Source organism: Ammospiza nelsoni, chromosome 17, assembly GCF_027579445.1.
Source record: "Ammospiza nelsoni isolate bAmmNel1 chromosome 17, bAmmNel1.pri, whole genome shotgun sequence".
In the NCBI taxonomy this organism is placed as follows: Eukaryota; Metazoa; Chordata; class Aves; order Passeriformes; family Passerellidae; genus Ammospiza; species Ammospiza nelsoni.
This window is the reverse complement of record NC_080649.1, coordinates 15,686,532-15,703,439: the sequence shown is the minus strand read 5'-3', so window position 1 is coordinate 15,703,439 and position 16,908 is coordinate 15,686,532. Positions and strand designations below refer to the sequence as shown.

Below are 16,908 nucleotides of genomic sequence, written 5' to 3'. Positions count from 1 at the left end.
AGCAAACGACAGCAAGAAAGTGCCATGGCAAAACACAGAGTCTGTACACACACACACAGATCTCCCCAAAGCTCTGGGGGAATCCCTGAGCTGGGAAATGCAAAGAAAGTGCTCTCAGGAGGATGCAGCTGCTGGTTCAGCAGCGGTGCTGGTGACAGGAGTAGTGTGGGATGCTCTTTTGCAAGTCCATCCTAAAATGCACTTGCAGGCCTTTTTCTAGCAAGGAGGGCATGTACACTTTGTGTGTCTCCTTGGGATTTTTAATGTGATCATTGCAGTAAGAAGTTGCTCGATAAAGCGGCTGCAGCCTGGAGAAGAGGAGGCTCCAGGGACACCTCAGAGCTCCTTCCAGTGCCCAAAGGGGCTCCAGGAGAGCTGGAGAGGGAACTGGGACAAGGGATGGAGGGATGGAACGAGGGCCTGTAGTGACAGGAAAAGGGTGAATGGCTTCCCACTGTCAGGGGGCAGGATTAGATGGGATATTGGACAGGAATTGTTCCCTGTGAGGGGAGGCCCTGGCACAGGGTGCCCAGAGCAGCTGTGGCTGCCCCTGGATCCCTGGAAGTGTGCAAGGCCAGGCTGGACATGGCTTGGAGCAAACAGGGAAAGTGGAAGGTGGAACTGGATGAGGATTAATATCTGTTCCAACCCAAACCATTCCATGAATCTATGTAAGACCAACCTGGTGCTACCCATTAGCAACCTCAGAGAAATCCCCCAGGGCTACCAAGACCAGGGAACAGCCTGGGTGCAGATGCTGCTGCCTGTGTCCTGGCAGGTCAGGGGCACTGTTGAGCCTCCTCCCCCCATACCTGGATGTAGTCCTGAACCTGCTGGTGCCTCTGCTTGGCAGTGGCGAGCTCGGCATCGGAGAAAGCCTCCCTGAGGCTCTGCTGGGACAGGAGCGACTCCAGCTCCAGCAGGGCGGACACCTGGCAGTACTGTGTGATGAACTCCCGGCTGTACGTGAAGAAGTGCACTGGGAGAGGAAACGAGAGAGGGGATGAAAAACATGAGGTCCCATGCTGTGGATGCCCTACAGCCTCCTCCCTGTCACCCAAGATGAGGAGGCAACACTCATTAGTCCACCTGGACAGCCCTCAGTACATCCCTGCATGCCTCCTCCCCAGGGAGGGAGGGAACTCTAGGCACCCACCCCCCTGCCCAGCCCAGCTCTCAGGAGGCCTCAAAGAACAAGGGGACCAGCAAAGTTGGGTTTTGGCATTCTCTCTCCTCACCCAGCTCAAAGATCTGCAGCGGCAGCGTGAGGAAGCCAGAGCGAGGGGTGTAGGGGTTGTTCTGGCCCGGAGCGGTGCAGACGTCGTCTGATGGAGGCAGCAGCAGCAGGAAGGAGACCTGATCCCCAAAGTCCAGCACCTCCTGGCTGTACAGACGGAAGTCTTTGGCCTGCAAGAGGATAGTGCAGGTAACAGCTGCACACATCACCTGGAGGGGCCTCTGCCCAGTCCTCATGCATGGAGTAGTCCTCAGGGACCACCTGCAGCCAGGGGACACTGCACCTTCAGCACATAACCAGAGGCTCCTTGCTTCTGGCATAATCTGCATAATCTCATCACTTCTTCTCTAATTTTTCCTGAAAGCTTCAAAATTTCTGGTCAAAGCCACCACAACAGGGTGTTGAAAACGTGCCACCAGTGATGGTTCAGCAATGAGCAGGGAGGTGCCCTCCCAGCTGCCCAGCCAGAAGCACATACCTGTCATTGGGGCTGCTGGGTTGTTGCTTCCCAGCAGATACTTGGCATGATGGAAGAAAGTTTCTCCCCATACAGTCTGGCCCCAGGGGCTGCAGCTCCAGCCCAGCACTGGCCAGGGACCAGCCTGCCTTGGAGGGGCAGAGCTGGGCTGGTCTCGTGCTGCCCAGGACCACACCACGGGCAGCAGTAACAACCCAGATTTGCTGTTGCTGCTCTGGGGGTAGTGTGGGAAGGACAAACAGCGCCTGTGGACACTGTCCCTGGGCAGGGCACACTCACCACTCACAAACCTTTTGTTTGCACAGCACTAAAATCTGGGTGCTCCAGCCTCACAAGGAGAGCCAGACATGCAGTTCCCCAGCTGCTGCAACCACCAGCACTGTGCTCACAGCCCCATCACCTCCCTCTGCCCAGGCCTTGGCTCCTGCCTCTACCTCTTGTAGTGGGATGTTCACCAGGGTCATCAGCTCCTTGATGGCCACTTGGAGCTCCTGAAACAAGGGGTTCTGGGACCTGTCAGTCTCTGGCTCTGTGGGAACAGGCTCCTCCACGCTGGTCATCTTCTGCAGCCACTCCCACTCCTCCCTGCAGAAGGCCAGAGACAGAGAGGTGAAGGAGGGAGTGGTTTGGGTGGACGTGGATACAATTTCTCTGAGAGCTCTGTTTGCTTGGCTGTTCCTCTCCCAGGCAGTGCAGCATCCCCAGAGATTTGGGAGAGGTGGAGGTAGAGAGGGAACTTGGTTTGTTCTAGGCTGAATCAGAAGCACAGAATATGCTGAGCTGGATGGAACCCACAGGATTGTGGAGTTCAGCCCTGACCCCACCCAGGACACCCTAACAACCCCACCCTGTGCCTGAGAGCGCTGCACAGTGGGGACAGGAGGGGATATCACACTGCTGCTGAAGCAGGAGGTGATGGATGCTGTTAGCCTGGCTGGGACAGGGGCTCTCACCATCCCCTGCAAACCCCACCTGGAGATGTTGGGGTTGGAGCGGATCTTGACGTGGCACAGGATGTTGGGGAGCTGCTCTGGCACCAGCACTCGGATCTGATCCACGGCACTGCACAGCTTCAAGTAGCCCAGGTAGAGCCCCGGGGAGAGGGCATGGCTGCTCCGCTGGTGATAAGCCAGCTTGTCCTGGGAACAAAGACACTGCTGGACCGAGCAAGTCCTCACAGCAGGGCTTGTGCTGATGCTGCAGCACAGCCAGTCCAGCTGGAGAAGGGGAGCGGCACAGCAACACAACCCGGTGCTGCCAGCTCCAATCTGGCACCATCTGGATGCCTCCCCTTGAAACAACAGGAATTTTGGAGCTGGCTGGGCTCTGCTCCCCCTCTGCTGTGACCCTTCCAGGCCGAGGGGAGCAAGGAGCACTGGTGTTTCCCAGGGGAGCCCCAGCACAGACCTGCAGGGAGATGAGCAGCGTGTCCAGGGCCGTGGGCTCCTCGGGGGAGGACACGGACTTGCGGCCGCTCTGCAGCTTGCAGATGGGCACCCAGCGGACGCTCTCGAAGGTCTGGTTGGTCTTCACCTCCTTCAGGGTGACGATGAGGATGTTGCCCTGCTTGTCTTTGATGGGCTCAAAGAAGACCTGCCCCAGGTCCTGGATGCCCAGCAGCCCCTGTGTGACAGGGTGGGAAGACAAGAGAAAGCAGAAGGTCAGGGGACATCCTGGAGGCATGGTGGGTCTGGGCAGCTGAAATGTGCCTGCAGCTGCCTGCTGGAAATCAGTCTGCCCAGAAAAGCACCCTGTTGATGCCCAGCCCCTCTGCAGGACACTGCCATGACAGCTGGCACCTCACTGTGTCACGTCCAGAGTCCTGCCGGGCGGACAAGGCAGGGACACGCAGTCATGGCCTGCAGATCCTGGGTTTATCTGACTGTGGTACATCTGCATGCTGCTCCCAAGGGAGCTCAGCCTCCAGCATCCCACTTAAAGTGATTGTTCCCCCCCAGGCTGACCCTCACCTGCATCTGTGAGATGGCCAGCAGCATCTTGAAGCGCGTCTGCAAGATGCAGGAGCAGGAGGACTGGGACACGGTGACACACTGCCGCAGCCACAGGATCTCATCCCACATACACGACACCTGCACACACCACAGTGTCACTGCTGCTGCAGCTGGGCCACACCAGGGAGTTCTGGGGAACTTGTTTGCCTCTCTGAGCTGGGTCAGGAATGTGCATGGGCATGCAGCACCTCAGCAGGGGTGCAAACCAATCCCTGTGCCACAGGCACTGGGGTGCCTGCACCCGAGGGCAGCCCTGAGCCATGTCCACTCAGACACCCATCTTCATCCAGGAAACCTTAAGCTTGAATACAAGTTGGCCAAGGTGGGGAGGGAGAAGAAAGCACTCTCCATCAGTAGATAAGGATCACCCAGCAAATTATTTTGGCCCTGAGCTGCCCACATGCCCTTTCCCTAAGTCTGCTGACATCAGAGGAGCTGGCAGCTGCTCCCTGTGCATCCTACAGCAGAGGCAGAGATGCCACGGCAGGATGCTGAGGGAAAGCAGTTCAACAGCCACTGACATCCCTGTGGACAGGCAGTGCCACCCGCCCTGGCACACAGCCTGCTCAGTGTTGCTCTGGTCTGTCACCCATCTTTGGGCTTGATGAAATGCCATTCCCTGAAAGTTTCCTGGTCTGTGCTGAACCCCAGCAAGAAGCAAGTCCACAGGCTGCCTGCACTGCCAAGCCCCAGTGTCCAGGCTGGAGGGGCAGAAGTGTTGCCTGATGCCTGCCTGGGTCACTTTGGCACTCCTGGCCCTCTGCCCAAGCACAGGAGCTCTCACCTTGGTGAGCCAGAGGAAATCCTGCATGAGCAGGCAGGAGTAGGTGTCATCAATCTCCACCACGGGGATCTGGTCCTCGTGGGTCACCAGGATGTTGTCATCCTTGTAGAAGATGGCTGTCAGGTAGAGGCCCCTGCAGGGGAGAGAAGACAGACTTCAGTGCCACCCCAGCTGCCAGCTCCATCTCCCAGAGGGTCCTGAGAGAAGAGGAGATGTCCCAGTCCCCACTTCTCTCCAACAGCCCATGGCAGAAGAGGCTGGTGGCTGGTACGGGAGCAGGGACAGGAACCCAACGTGTCCCAGAGACACCATGGCCCATGGACCCTGCAGCACATGGGACAGAGATGGACCAGGCTGTGCAGGGAACACTCTGGGTCTGGACAAGGTGGGGTGCCAAGTGAGCCCCAGAGGTGATGCAGGGATCTGGGCACCAGCACAGCTTGGCCAGTCCAAACAGAGACACCCAGAGAACCTCTGATCCCTGGGCCATGGGATTCATCTCCACTGACACCAGCAACTCACTCCCAGTGCAGACCCTGCTCTGAGCATCCCCAGCCCCCAGCGTGCAGGCACAGCTCTCAGGATGGGCAGCTCTGCAGCTCTGCTGGGACAGGGGCTCTCACCATCCCCGAGCACCAGCCTCTCACCGCTTCAGTGTCTTGAGAAACTTGCTGCCAGGGTGGAAGAGGTGCTTGAGGCTCTTGGAGACTGAATGCTTTCTGCTCTGGGGCTGGTTCTTGCAGGGCTCTGTGGAGCAGAGAGCAGAGGATGCTGCAGCAGGAGATGAAGAGCTGATACCAACCCTCTGCTGAGGTCTCCACTGCTGAGCTGTCTCCCTGCCCTTCACATCCCTGGCACAGAGCTGTTCCTGCAGCACCCAGCTCTGCAGATCACACCAGCACCCCCAGGGCTCAGCTGCCCCCGCCCCAGCCTCCGTGGAGCAGCGTGCTGTGGGCTCACCGTGGCAGATGCAGTGCTGGTGGACAGTCTTCACCTGGCCCAGGAGATGGTCCAGGGCCTCGGCCTGGCCCCGCCGCCGCGGCGCCCGCCCGTCATACTCGCGCCAGTCTGTGGGACACAGCAGCGTCACCCGGGAACCCTCTGCCTGTGTGGGGGCACCTCTGGGGCACAAGGGCTCCATCCCCTCCTCACACATCCCCTGGGTGTCCCTCTCATGCCACAGCATGGCAGCACTTGTGGGTGCTGGGAGATCCCCAGCTTTGTGCCCCTCTTCCCAGGAACACCCAGCTCTGCACAGCACCCCGTGGCCACCAGCCTCCCCACAGCGTGGCAGGGACACACCAGGGGCAAGGAACAAGGTTCTGTCTGTTGCTGCTACACTTCACTGGCCTTAAAAAATAAAATTCTTTCCAGTCTCTTCCTCCAGGTCTTTCCCAGTTACTCCAGATGAGCGCTGGAAGCTGGGCTTACCTCGACAAACACATAAATAAACTCCTGCCAGCTCCACCCGCTGTGGGACAGCAGCAGGACCCTGAGCAGGGCTGGGGACCTGCCTGTCTTCTCCCTCAACTTTATATTAATTGCTTTAAACACCCCATGTCCTGCCCGCTGCTGTTTTCCATGGAAAGTTCAGCTCTGTTAACTTTGGCTGGAACTTGCTGCTATTTTTAGTAGCTTTAAAAACACCCAGGGAGGTGCCTGACCATATTCTGCTGGGCCAGGGAGGGATCTCCACTGAAGGGAGAAATATTACTGACAATAAAAATAAATAAACCCCACTCCTGTCTGATTCACTCTGGCCACACTCAATTGATGCCACCTGGATCGTGGTCACAGGGAATGTGACCTGTGTGAGGTGGCAAATGGGCTTTAAAGTGGGTGCAAACATGACAGGGACAAGATAAAGCCACGGTAGTAGACTGCTGTGCCCTTGCTGTGTGCATTTCTAGACATGCAAATGGATTTTTGGTGATTTCAGTGCTCTGTGGATCTGCAGCCAGAGCTGTGTGCATGGTGCTGCACATCTCTGAGCCATTACTGTTCATCTCCATCTGTTCCCAGTGCAGCAGCCCTGCTCCCTGGGTGCCTGCAGCATGGTGGGACAGGACGTGCTTCCATGGCCTGATCCTTGGGACAAGCTCAGCCTCCCATAGGGCTGCTCCTTACTCATTTACAGCACCAGTCCCATGGGACACCACACAGGCATCTGTTTTGGGACTGGTGACAAGTGGCAGAGGCCATTCTGGAGCCCCCTTAGTGCAGAACTTCACCTTTGGGCTGCTCCTCCCCGCTCAGTCCTCCTGGCCCTTCTCCACCCAGCCCCCTGGGGTTCCTTGTGGCTGTTTCATTACACTTTCCCTAGGGCCAGCATGGGGAGGAGAGTGCTGACAGCCCAGAGCTGGTCTCAGTTGGGGTTTGTGACCCCCATCTTAGCTCCATGCCAGGGAATGCAGGTCCTTGGGTCTGGGCTGGATGGGTGGCACAGAGGCCACTGCCACCCAGGACCCCTCTGAGTCTGGGCTCTTTGCCACCTCCCAGCTTCCTCCATGGGATGAGCTGATCCAGGTGGCCTGAAATGGCTCAGACTTTCCCAGGTGCCAAGGGTAACCCAAGGCTGAAAACTCACTGTTTGCAAAGCCCCTGCTGGCTGCAGGCAGCACCCCAGACCCCAGGCACAGCCTCCCTGCTGGGCCTGAGACCCCAAACTCTGCCCCAGCTCCTCTCGCTCCCATCCCAGCAGTGAGAGGGACCCCTGCATGGCACAGGGGGCTGTCCTGCCCCCCCTGCCCCACGCTGGCCTCCATGGGGGTGTTGCCAGGGGTACTCACTGGAGGGGATGGCGAAGGGGGGCGTGGAGGCTTGCGGGGGACCCCAGCCCTTCATGTTGTAGGCAGACACGCGGACGTGGTACGCCGTGCCCTGCAAGGAGAGCAGCACACTCAGCACACCCCACCCCTCCCAGCTTGGCAGGGGAGGCAAGGGGGATTCCCCCCAGCCCTCTGCTCCAGTACAGCATGAGGAGCTCTCAGCTAGAGCCCACAGCCCAGTCACTGGCTCTCACCTCCCCTCCTTACAAAGCCCTTGTTATGAGGCACTAGAGAATCCCTGTGGCCCTGCTGGGTGGGTTTGGGGCACACAGAGGAAGGACTGGACATTGCAAATGTCCCTTGTCAGAGATGCTCCAGCCTGAAAGACTCAGTGCTTCTGTGGCTTGGGGTGTTGGCGATCCCCTGGGACACGTAAGGATCCAGCCCCTGGAGACAGGGAGCTGGCCCAGCACTGTCAAGGGCTTGTAGCACAGTGACAGTGATTAAAGCCTCTGATTAAAGCCCAGCCAAGCTGCCAGATGTTGCCAGGCCTCCAGGCACTCATGAAGGTGGCAGGAGCCTGTGAAGCAGCTCTGAGAGTGTGATTGATGGGCTTGGAGCAGTTTCTTGCAGTGATGCTGCTCCAGGCTCTGCTCGAGCCCTCCCTGCCACACCACAGACAGTCCTGACAGCTCCTGGGCTTGGCACTGTGCTGGGCCTCAGCCCCTCTCACCTCACCTCACCTCACCTCACCTCACCTCACCTCACCTCACCTCACCTCACCTCACCAAGGGGTTCTCTGCTCCTCAAATCAGTGCTCCCTGCCTGCCTACCCCTGCTAAGGCTGACCCCATTTATCCCAGCACCTGCTCGTGCTCCCATGCTGAGCTCCATCCCACCACAGTCCCCGTGTCCCAGGTGCTAGCCCAGGCATGGCTCCTGCAGCTCTCAGGGAGATAAACCAGCAGGGAGCCACAGTCCCACCAGCCACGACCTTGCCAAGCTCCCAGAGATGAAGATGGGGCTGGTCCCCCCTCTTGGTGACACTGGGGCTGGGCTGAGGGGTTGGACTGTGCAGGTGGCAGAGGGCTGAGCACTGATTTACTGCCCAGGAAGAGCATGGATGGAGACAGGAGTGGGGAGGGGGACAGAAGATAAATCAGAGCTGGGTGAATGGGCCCATTCTGGTTGTCACTGCAGTCCCCAGGCACCCTCTCAGGGAGGTGCCCCACTGTCAGGGCTGCAGCCATGCAGGGACAGACAGATGCTTCTCCCAGCCCCACGGTCTTGGCTCTGCCCAGGCTGTGCCCATGGCACACAGTGTGACACAGCCCTACTGTTCCTGCTCAGAATGATCACAGAAACAAAGAACCATTGAGGTTGGAAAAGGCATCTAGGATCACTGAGTCCAACCACTGCCAAGGCCACCACTAAACCATGTCCCCAGGTACCAAATACACATCTTCTGAACATTTCCAGGGATGATGACTCCACCACTGCCCTGGGCAGCCTGTGGCAGTGCCTGATCCCCTCCTCATGGGCTGCACTATGGCCTTTTCCCAGCTGTGGGCTCTCCCTGCTGAGCCCTGCCCGCTGTGGGCACTCACCGACACCAGCCCCTGGATGGTGAAGTGCAGGTCCTTCAGCTTGTCAATCACAGCTTCTCCCAGCAGTGGTGAGAAGGTGGGGGAGCAGCTCCACTCCACTGCAAGGACAGAGACCCCAAGGTGCCATGAGGCCCTGGAGTGGGGCCACCAGGGCTGGGGCAGCGTGTCACAGAGAGCAGCTGCAGGGGGACTGCAGACAGCACAGGAGATGGAGGCAGCGGAGTGCAGGCATGGAAAAGGTGATTCATGGCGGGGGGAAGGTCATGGGGAGCTGCTGTCCTCCCCAAGCCACATAAGATGGGCTCAGCACCTCTAATTGGTGGCTCAGAAATGGGGGATGGAAGAAATTCTTCCAGAAGCCAAAAATATCTGGTTTAAGTGGGTGAGGGGTGCATAACAACAAAGTCTTCTCAGAGTTCAGGATGAGGGAGCAGCCAACAAGCAACACCCCAAATTTTGCCTTGGTGCAGGATGATTTTTGGTCTAGCTCAGAGCATTTGGGTGGTGGCCATGCTGTCCAGCAGCTGTGGCTTCCTCTGTCCTCCAGCATAAAAGTGGCCTGACTGGGGCTCGGCAGCACTGCCTATGGCTCTGTTGTGTTGACATGGGGTGCAAGGCACCTGCTGTTGGCTGTGTGACTCTGCCCTGCTGCAGGCATCCCCATCCTTACCTTTGTACTTGGTGACAACGGCTGAGTTGACACTCAGGGGCTCCCAGAAGGTCACCTGCAGTGAGGTGCTGCTGGCCACAGAGAGGTGGACGCTGCTGGGGGCATCTGGCACTCCTGGGGACAGAGAGGGCAGGGGCTGCTACAGCCATGACGGTCACTCTGAACCTCCCTGTGTCCCTCTTGGGCCCCTCTCCGGTCCCAGGGACGTATTCCCTGATGGAACATGTTCTCCCCTCCATGCACCCACACTGCAAGCCCTGGCCTCAGGGTGCAGGTGATGGGAGTTGGTGCCATGCACTGCCCCAGGCCTTCCCCCGGGGCAGGGACAGCCCCAGCCGCGCTGCGGGCACTCACGGGCATGCTCAAACCCTGCCTTCATGCGCTTGTACAGCCGGAACCGCCACTCCCAGGCCTTGAGCTGCTTCTCCTTCTCGGAGCAGTCGGCGTGGGGCGCCTCGTTCACCACCTGCGCCATCAGCTCGTTGACGCGCTGCTCCGCCTCCCGCACCAGCGTGGACAGGTGCAGCGAGCGGCTCTCCAGGCTCACGACTGCGGGAGGGAGCACACGGCCGCGGGCCCAGGAGGAAAGGGAGGACAAGGTGGTTAGGGCAAGCTCTGCCTCTGCTGGAAGAATCCCCACCCTGAGACCCCAGCTCCTCTCTGTGTCCCGGTCCCGGGGCTGATTGAGTGCGTGGTTCCCCTGCAGCCCTGCTGCAGCCTGCACCGGTGTCCCAGAGCCCAGTGATCACCTCCCCACCTTCATCCACTGCCTGGGGTGCTCCACTGCACCACGCTGCAGACCCAGGTGATGGGCACAGCACGACTCCTGTCCCAACTCACAGTGTGGGCTCTCCTTCGCTCCTGCCTGCAGCAGGGCCCTGGCGATGGGAGCATTGTTGGTCATGATGGCGATGTCCAGGGGCAGGAGCCCCTCGCTGTTGGGGGTGTTGAGGTCCAGCTCCTCGGGGCTGTAGTGCTTCAGCATCTCCTGCACCCTGTCAAGATCCTGCAGTTCCACGGCCTCAAAGAGTGCAGCATTGCTCTGGAACTGGGTGAAAGGAGAAACACAGCTGGGCTGAGCACAGGGCACCCTCCTCCACCCCACCACATACCCTGGACGCTCACTAGCACCCCATGAACCCAATCAGGGAGAGGGTGCCCTCATCCAAAGGGCTTGCAAGCAACAGCTCTTTGCAGACACATCTGGATGATGCCAAGTGAACTCCTGCACCACCTCCAACTGAACTGCTACAGCTTCACTTAACACAATCTTGTGCTCCCACCCAGGCTCCAGCACCACCCACACAGACCTTCTGTCCCTCCCTGGATGAAGCCAGCTCCCACAGACCCTCTGTCCCCCCTGGATGGATCCAGCCCCCACAGACCCTCTGTCCCCCCTGGATGGATCCAGCCCCCACAGACCCTCTGTCCCCATGTGGATGGATCCAGCCCCCACAGACTGTCCCCATGTGGATGGATCCAGCCCCCCCCAGACCCTCTGTCCCCATGTGGATGGATCCAGCTCCCACAGACCCTCTGTCCCTCCCTGGATGGATCCAGCTCCCACAGACCCTCTGTCCCTCCCTGGATGGATCCAGCCCCACAGACCCTCTGTCCCCCCTGGATGGATCCAGCCCCCACAGACCCTCTGTCCCCCCTGGATGGATCCAGCCCCCACAGACCCTCTGTCCCCATGTGGATGGATCCAGCCCCCACAGACCCTCTGTCCCCATGTGGATGGATCCAGCCCCACAGACCCTCTGTCCCCATGTGGATGGATCCAGCCCCCACAGACCCTCTGTCCCCCCTGGATGGATCCAGCCCACACAGACCCTCTGTCCCCACCTGGATGGAGCTATCAGGCACTGACCAGGTAGGACTTGCGGAGCTTCTCCTTCTCCCCCCGTCCCACCAGGCTGCCCTCGTCGAAGGAGGTGTAGTTGACGCGGAATTTCCCGGACAGGTTTCGGTAGAGCCTCTTGGCTGCGTTTGGTGAGGAAGGGCCTGGTGGCTTCCTGGCCTGCGCCAGCTGCAGATCCCGCATCTGCTGGGTCATTTTAGGGGAGGATGACCTGGGAAAAAAGCCAGGAGGGAAATGAGGCATGGAGGATGTGCCAGAAAGGCAGAGGCACATCTGTACTGTCAGGACCAAGACAGCAATTGGAGAGCCAGAGCACTCCCAGGCAGCGCCAACGTGAACGGCTGCAAGGTGAACATTGCTGCCAGTGCCAGCAATGCCCTCACCCATCTGTTTTCAGCTGAGGCAGATCTGTTCCTAGCTGCTGGCCCTGCAGGGGTGCCAAGAGGCTCATATGATCCCTGCAGGTGAGACATTTGCTTCCAGACACAAGCTGGGATGCCCAAAGCAACCTCAGGCTGCTCAGCTCTACAACTGGTCTGGATCCATCCCAGCAGGGCAATCTCTCCACACACCCAGTCTCCACCATCCAGCTCCTACAGAGATCTCAGCCCCCTCAGCAGTGGAGGCTGCAGGGCCTGGCAGCCCCAGACCCGTGCTGGGTGATTGCTGTCCATCACCATTGGCCTGGCACAGTCTTGTGTACCCTCTCCACACCCACCCTTCCACAGGAACCCTGCACTGAGCACCATCCCTCTGCTCTTTGTGGTACATAACTTTTCTCAGAGTTGTTATTCCAGCAAAGGGCATTCTCTGGACATGAAGTGGGAGCAGGGAACATTAAGGGCCATTTCTAAGGGCATCCAGACAATGTCAGGTCCTGATAGGGACCAGTGACCCCAGTCTTCTGCCCACCAAGAGATCCTGGCTTTACAGCTGCTCCTTACCTTTTCCATCCATTAACCTACAAAACCTTTTCTCCTCTCTGATTATAGAATCACAGACTGGTTTGGGTTGGAAGGGACCTTGAAGACCATCTAGTTCCAATGCCCTGCCATTGGGACATGATTTTGATTCTTACTTTCAAGATCTACCAGTCACAAGGAAAGCTGGTGTCTTTTCTGGGGCTCTCCAGAGTGGGAGCTGTTCCTTTCCCTGCAGTCAGGGCTCTCCTGTCTCCATCAAGACCTCTTCCCACCAGTCAAAATCCCCAGCTTTGCATGAGTGTGGCCTTGCTGCTGTGTGGGGCTCTTGCCCATGACTCATCCCCTGCGGCATGGAGGGTTTCCACTGCGTCAAACATCTGATCCCCTTCTTGCTGGAGCTCTGGCACAGCTCCCAGAGAGGAGCATCAGGTCTGAGGAGCATTTAGCATGGCTACACTTAACACAGTTTCTCTCAGTTTTGGCCCCATCCCCCTGTGTATAAGGTCAGATATTTAGGGGCAAAGTCTTCGTCCCCTTGCTTTACTGGTTAAATATCAAGTGTGATAAAAGCATGGCATTTGGCTGAAGGTCATGGCAGAGCAGCCCAGCGAGGCTGTGCCTGGGGTAAGGATGTTTATAAAGCCATCATCGTGAGACAGGATATTAATAACCCCTCGCTCTGCGCCCTTCGTCGTCCTCATTTCAGATGAGGCACAGGGGGCTGCAGAAGGACTTTAATGATTTTACCTTTTATTACTGTGATATTTAAGAGTGGAAAATGCTGCTAAGGTTGGCTCCTGGCAATCATTCATCTCATCAGCTTCAGCCTGTGGATTTAGAGGGCTCCAGCGTGGCCCAAGCCACAGTGTCAAGTTGCTGCCCTGGGTTGCTCCAGAAATGGACATTATCTGAGCACAGGGCTTCATGGATCAGACATTGAGCACCAGCCACACCAACCAAAGGCCCATTTGCAAAAGCAGACAAGTGTTTTGTCACTTCAGGTGGCAAAGTACCCCTGAGCACCCATGCTAGAGTGGGTGAGTTTTGAGCAGCCGAGTCCTACTTTGAGCAGCCGAGTTCTGGTGGGAAGGGAGGGAGCAGCACCCAGGACTGTGTCACCATGGTGGGAGACGCCTGCACAATGCAAGGAAGGGTGGAAAACCAATCCTATGGTCTCTGGGGCCTGCCTGGCTCTGACATGGTGTCCTCAGCCTGTGCACACCACGTGTCATCATGCACAGGGAGCAGCTCCTGGCACAGCCTCTCCTGAGGGCTCCTCATGCCAAGGGCTCACACACAGCACACAGAGCATACACAGAGCACACACAGCACACATACAGCGCACACAGAGCACACACAGCGCACACAGAGCGCACACAGAGCACACACAGAGCACACACAGCACACACAGCACACACAGCACACACAGAGCACACACAGCACACACAGAGCACACAGAGCACACACACAGCACACTCACAGCACACACAGCACACACAGAGCACACAGAGCACACAGAGCACACACAGAGCACACACACAGCACACTCACAGCACACACAGCACACACAGAGCACACACAGCACACACAGAGCACACAGAGCACACACACAGCACACACAGAGCACACACAGCGCACACACAGAGCACACAGAGCACACACAGCACACACAGAGCACACACAGCACACGCAGCACACGCAGAGCACACACAGCACACACAGAGCACACACAGCACACAGAGCACACACAGAGCACACAGAGCACACAGAGCACACACAGCACACACAGAGCACACACAGCACACACAGAGCACACACAGCACACACAGCACACACAGAGCACACACAGCGCACACAGCACACACAGCACACACAGAGCACACACAGAGCACACAGCACACACAGAGCACACACAGCGCACACACAGCGCACACAGAGCACACACAGCACACACAGAGCACACACAGCGCACACAGCACACACAGCACACACAGAGCACACACAGAGCACACAGCACACACAGAGCACACACAGCGCACACACAGCGCACACAGAGCACACACAGCGCACACACAGCGCACACAGCACACACAGAGCACACACAGCGCACACAGCACACACAGCACACACAGAGCACACACAGAGCACACAGCACACACAGAGCACACACAGAGCACACAGAGCACACACAGAGCACACACAGCACACAGAGCACACACACAGCACACACACAGCACACACAGAGCACACACAGAGCACACACAGCACACACAGCACACACAGCACACACAGAGCACACAGCACACACAGCACACACAGAGCACACACAGAGCACACAGAGCACACACACAGCACACACAGAGCACACACAGAGCACACACACAGCACACACAGAGCACACACAGAGCACACACACAGCACACACACAGCACACACACAGCACACACACAGCACACAGAGCACACACACAGCACACACACAGCACACAGAGCACACAGAGCACACACAGAGCACACACAGCACACACAGAGCACACACAGAGCACACACAGAGTACACGCACAGCACACACAGAGCACACACAGCACACACAGAGCACACACACAGCACACACAGAGCACACACAGCACACACACAGCACACACACAGCACACACACAGCACACACACAGCACACACACAGCACACAGAGCACACACACAGCACACAGAGCACACAGAGCACACACAGCACACACAGCACACACAGCACACACAGAGCACACACACAGCACACACATCACACAGAGCACACACACAGCACACACAGCACACACAGCCCCTGCAGAGGGCACAGGGCTGCAACAGCAGCACAGCTCTGCTGTCACTGCTGCACAGACATGAGAGAAAAGCCACCTGCACCTGAGCAGGCAGAGCTGTGCTGGCAGGAAGAGACAGGGAGGCAGGTCCTGACCCTCAGGAGAAGCCGGAGATGCAAAGCACTGCCTGGCATATTTAGGAAAGAGAACTGACTCAAGAGGTTCTCCAGCAAAACCTTGCCCTTTCTCTTGTGTTTAAGAGCTGACTGCTGCCCAGGTTCTTGTCTCTCCTCTCCACCTCCAGCTGCTGCTCAGAGGTGAAGGTGCCTCTTTCAGCAGGCTCATCAACAATCCCTGTAAATTCCACTCTCTCAAAGGAGGCAACAATGCTCTCCCACACAGAATGCTCTTCCCTCCATGGAAGCTGGAGCTTGTAACAGATCCCTGCTCCATTCGTGCCTGCAGAATCAGGCTTTAAAATGGAGTGGTGCTTTGGAGAGAAAGTCATTTGTTCTGCCAATTAAAATACACAGCAAATGATCCAGTGCAGGCAGACTGCACAGCTGGGAGGAAGCTCTCTCAGAGATGGCAGAAACAGAGACAGAGAAATTTCTCACTGTTTTCCCTCCTCTGATTTGCTTTTAATGAGAAGTAAAGAGATGGAAATTATTCGGTGCTCAGGAGTGAACATCTATGTATATTAAACCAGCTGCCCCAAAGATAAAAGAGTTTCCTGCCCTGTGGTTATGAGTCATCTGGACTCGGTGAAATGGTCTTGATTTATCTACAGCTAAACTTTGCCCTGGAGCAACTGATAGCTGAAAACAGCACCTGCAGGTGTCCTGCCCTCAGGGGCCAACCAGCCCACACCAGCTCAGCCATGGCAAAGCCCCATCCTGCAGGGAGGTGTGGGAGGAGATCCCACCTCCTCTGCCTGAAGAGTCTCAGTGCAGCCAAACTAAATTTATCCCAGCCACAAATGGGTCTTGTTGCTAATTACTGTCCTGCAGCCTGCAAGCAGAGGACAGGTGCTCTGCCTGCCCCAGCAGTTCAGCTCTCTGTGACCATCAGGGAGGTGATGATCAGGTTTGCAGTGCCATAAACCCACACACCAGCAAACTCCATCACCCTCTCCATAGAAGAAGCTGGGGTTCTGTGGAAGGATGAGCTGGGACTGGTCAGATCCGTCTGGGGTCAGTTCTGGAACTCCCATGGCTGGAGGGGGTCCAGAGGAGGGAACAGAGCTGGGAAGGGGCTGGAGCACCAGGAGGGGCTGAGGGAGCTGGGCAGGGGCTCAGCCTGGAGAAAAGGAGGCTCAGGGGGGACCTTGTGGCTCTGCACAGCTCCTGACAGGAGGGGACAGCCAGGGGAGTCGGGCTGTGCTCCCAGGGAACGGGGACAGGACAAGGGGAAACGGCCCCAAGCTGTGCCAGGGGAGGTTTGGACTGGTTATCAGGAAAACCTCTTCCCTGAAAGGGTGCTCAGCACTGGCACAGCTGCCCAGGGCAGTGGTGGAGTCACCATCCCTTGAGGGATTTAAAAGTGGATGTGGCACTTGGGGACATTGTTTAGTGGTGGCCTTGGCAGTGCTGGGTTAATTGCTGGATTTGATGATCTTAAATGGTTTTTTTTTCCAACCTTAGTGATTCTAACTGTGATTCTGTCTCAGGAAACCAATGCAATAGAGGTGGTTTTCTTTTTTTAAAAAAGTACATGAGAATGGATGAGCATAAGGCATCTTCATTTTTTCCCTTCCTCCAGCATCAAACACAA

At 57.4% G+C, this 16,908-nt stretch overlaps 1 protein-coding gene across 1 annotated transcript in view; it reads right to left on the bottom strand.

Annotated features, from left to right (window-relative positions):
• LOC132080961 (ankyrin repeat and fibronectin type-III domain-containing protein 1-like) overlaps window positions 1-16,908 on the bottom strand; it is a 247,480-nt gene that overhangs the window by 4,773 nt on the left and 225,799 nt on the right. The window contains exons 7-21 of the mRNA XM_059484388.1: window positions 11,427-11,628; window positions 10,397-10,604; window positions 9,911-10,105; window positions 9,557-9,670; window positions 8,887-8,984; window positions 7,301-7,391; window positions 5,472-5,579; window positions 5,159-5,258; window positions 4,512-4,644; window positions 3,686-3,805; window positions 3,123-3,338; window positions 2,688-2,854; window positions 2,150-2,300; window positions 1,239-1,407; window positions 813-979 (exon numbers count right to left, since the gene is read on the bottom strand). Of these exons, the coding sequence (XP_059340371.1) occupies window positions 813-979; window positions 1,239-1,407; window positions 2,150-2,300; window positions 2,688-2,854; window positions 3,123-3,338; window positions 3,686-3,805; window positions 4,512-4,644; window positions 5,159-5,258; window positions 5,472-5,579; window positions 7,301-7,391; window positions 8,887-8,984; window positions 9,557-9,670; window positions 9,911-10,105; window positions 10,397-10,604; window positions 11,427-11,628 (2,239 nt within the window). The remainder of the gene's footprint in view (window positions 1-812; window positions 980-1,238; window positions 1,408-2,149; window positions 2,301-2,687; window positions 2,855-3,122; window positions 3,339-3,685; window positions 3,806-4,511; window positions 4,645-5,158; window positions 5,259-5,471; window positions 5,580-7,300; window positions 7,392-8,886; window positions 8,985-9,556; window positions 9,671-9,910; window positions 10,106-10,396; window positions 10,605-11,426; window positions 11,629-16,908) is intronic.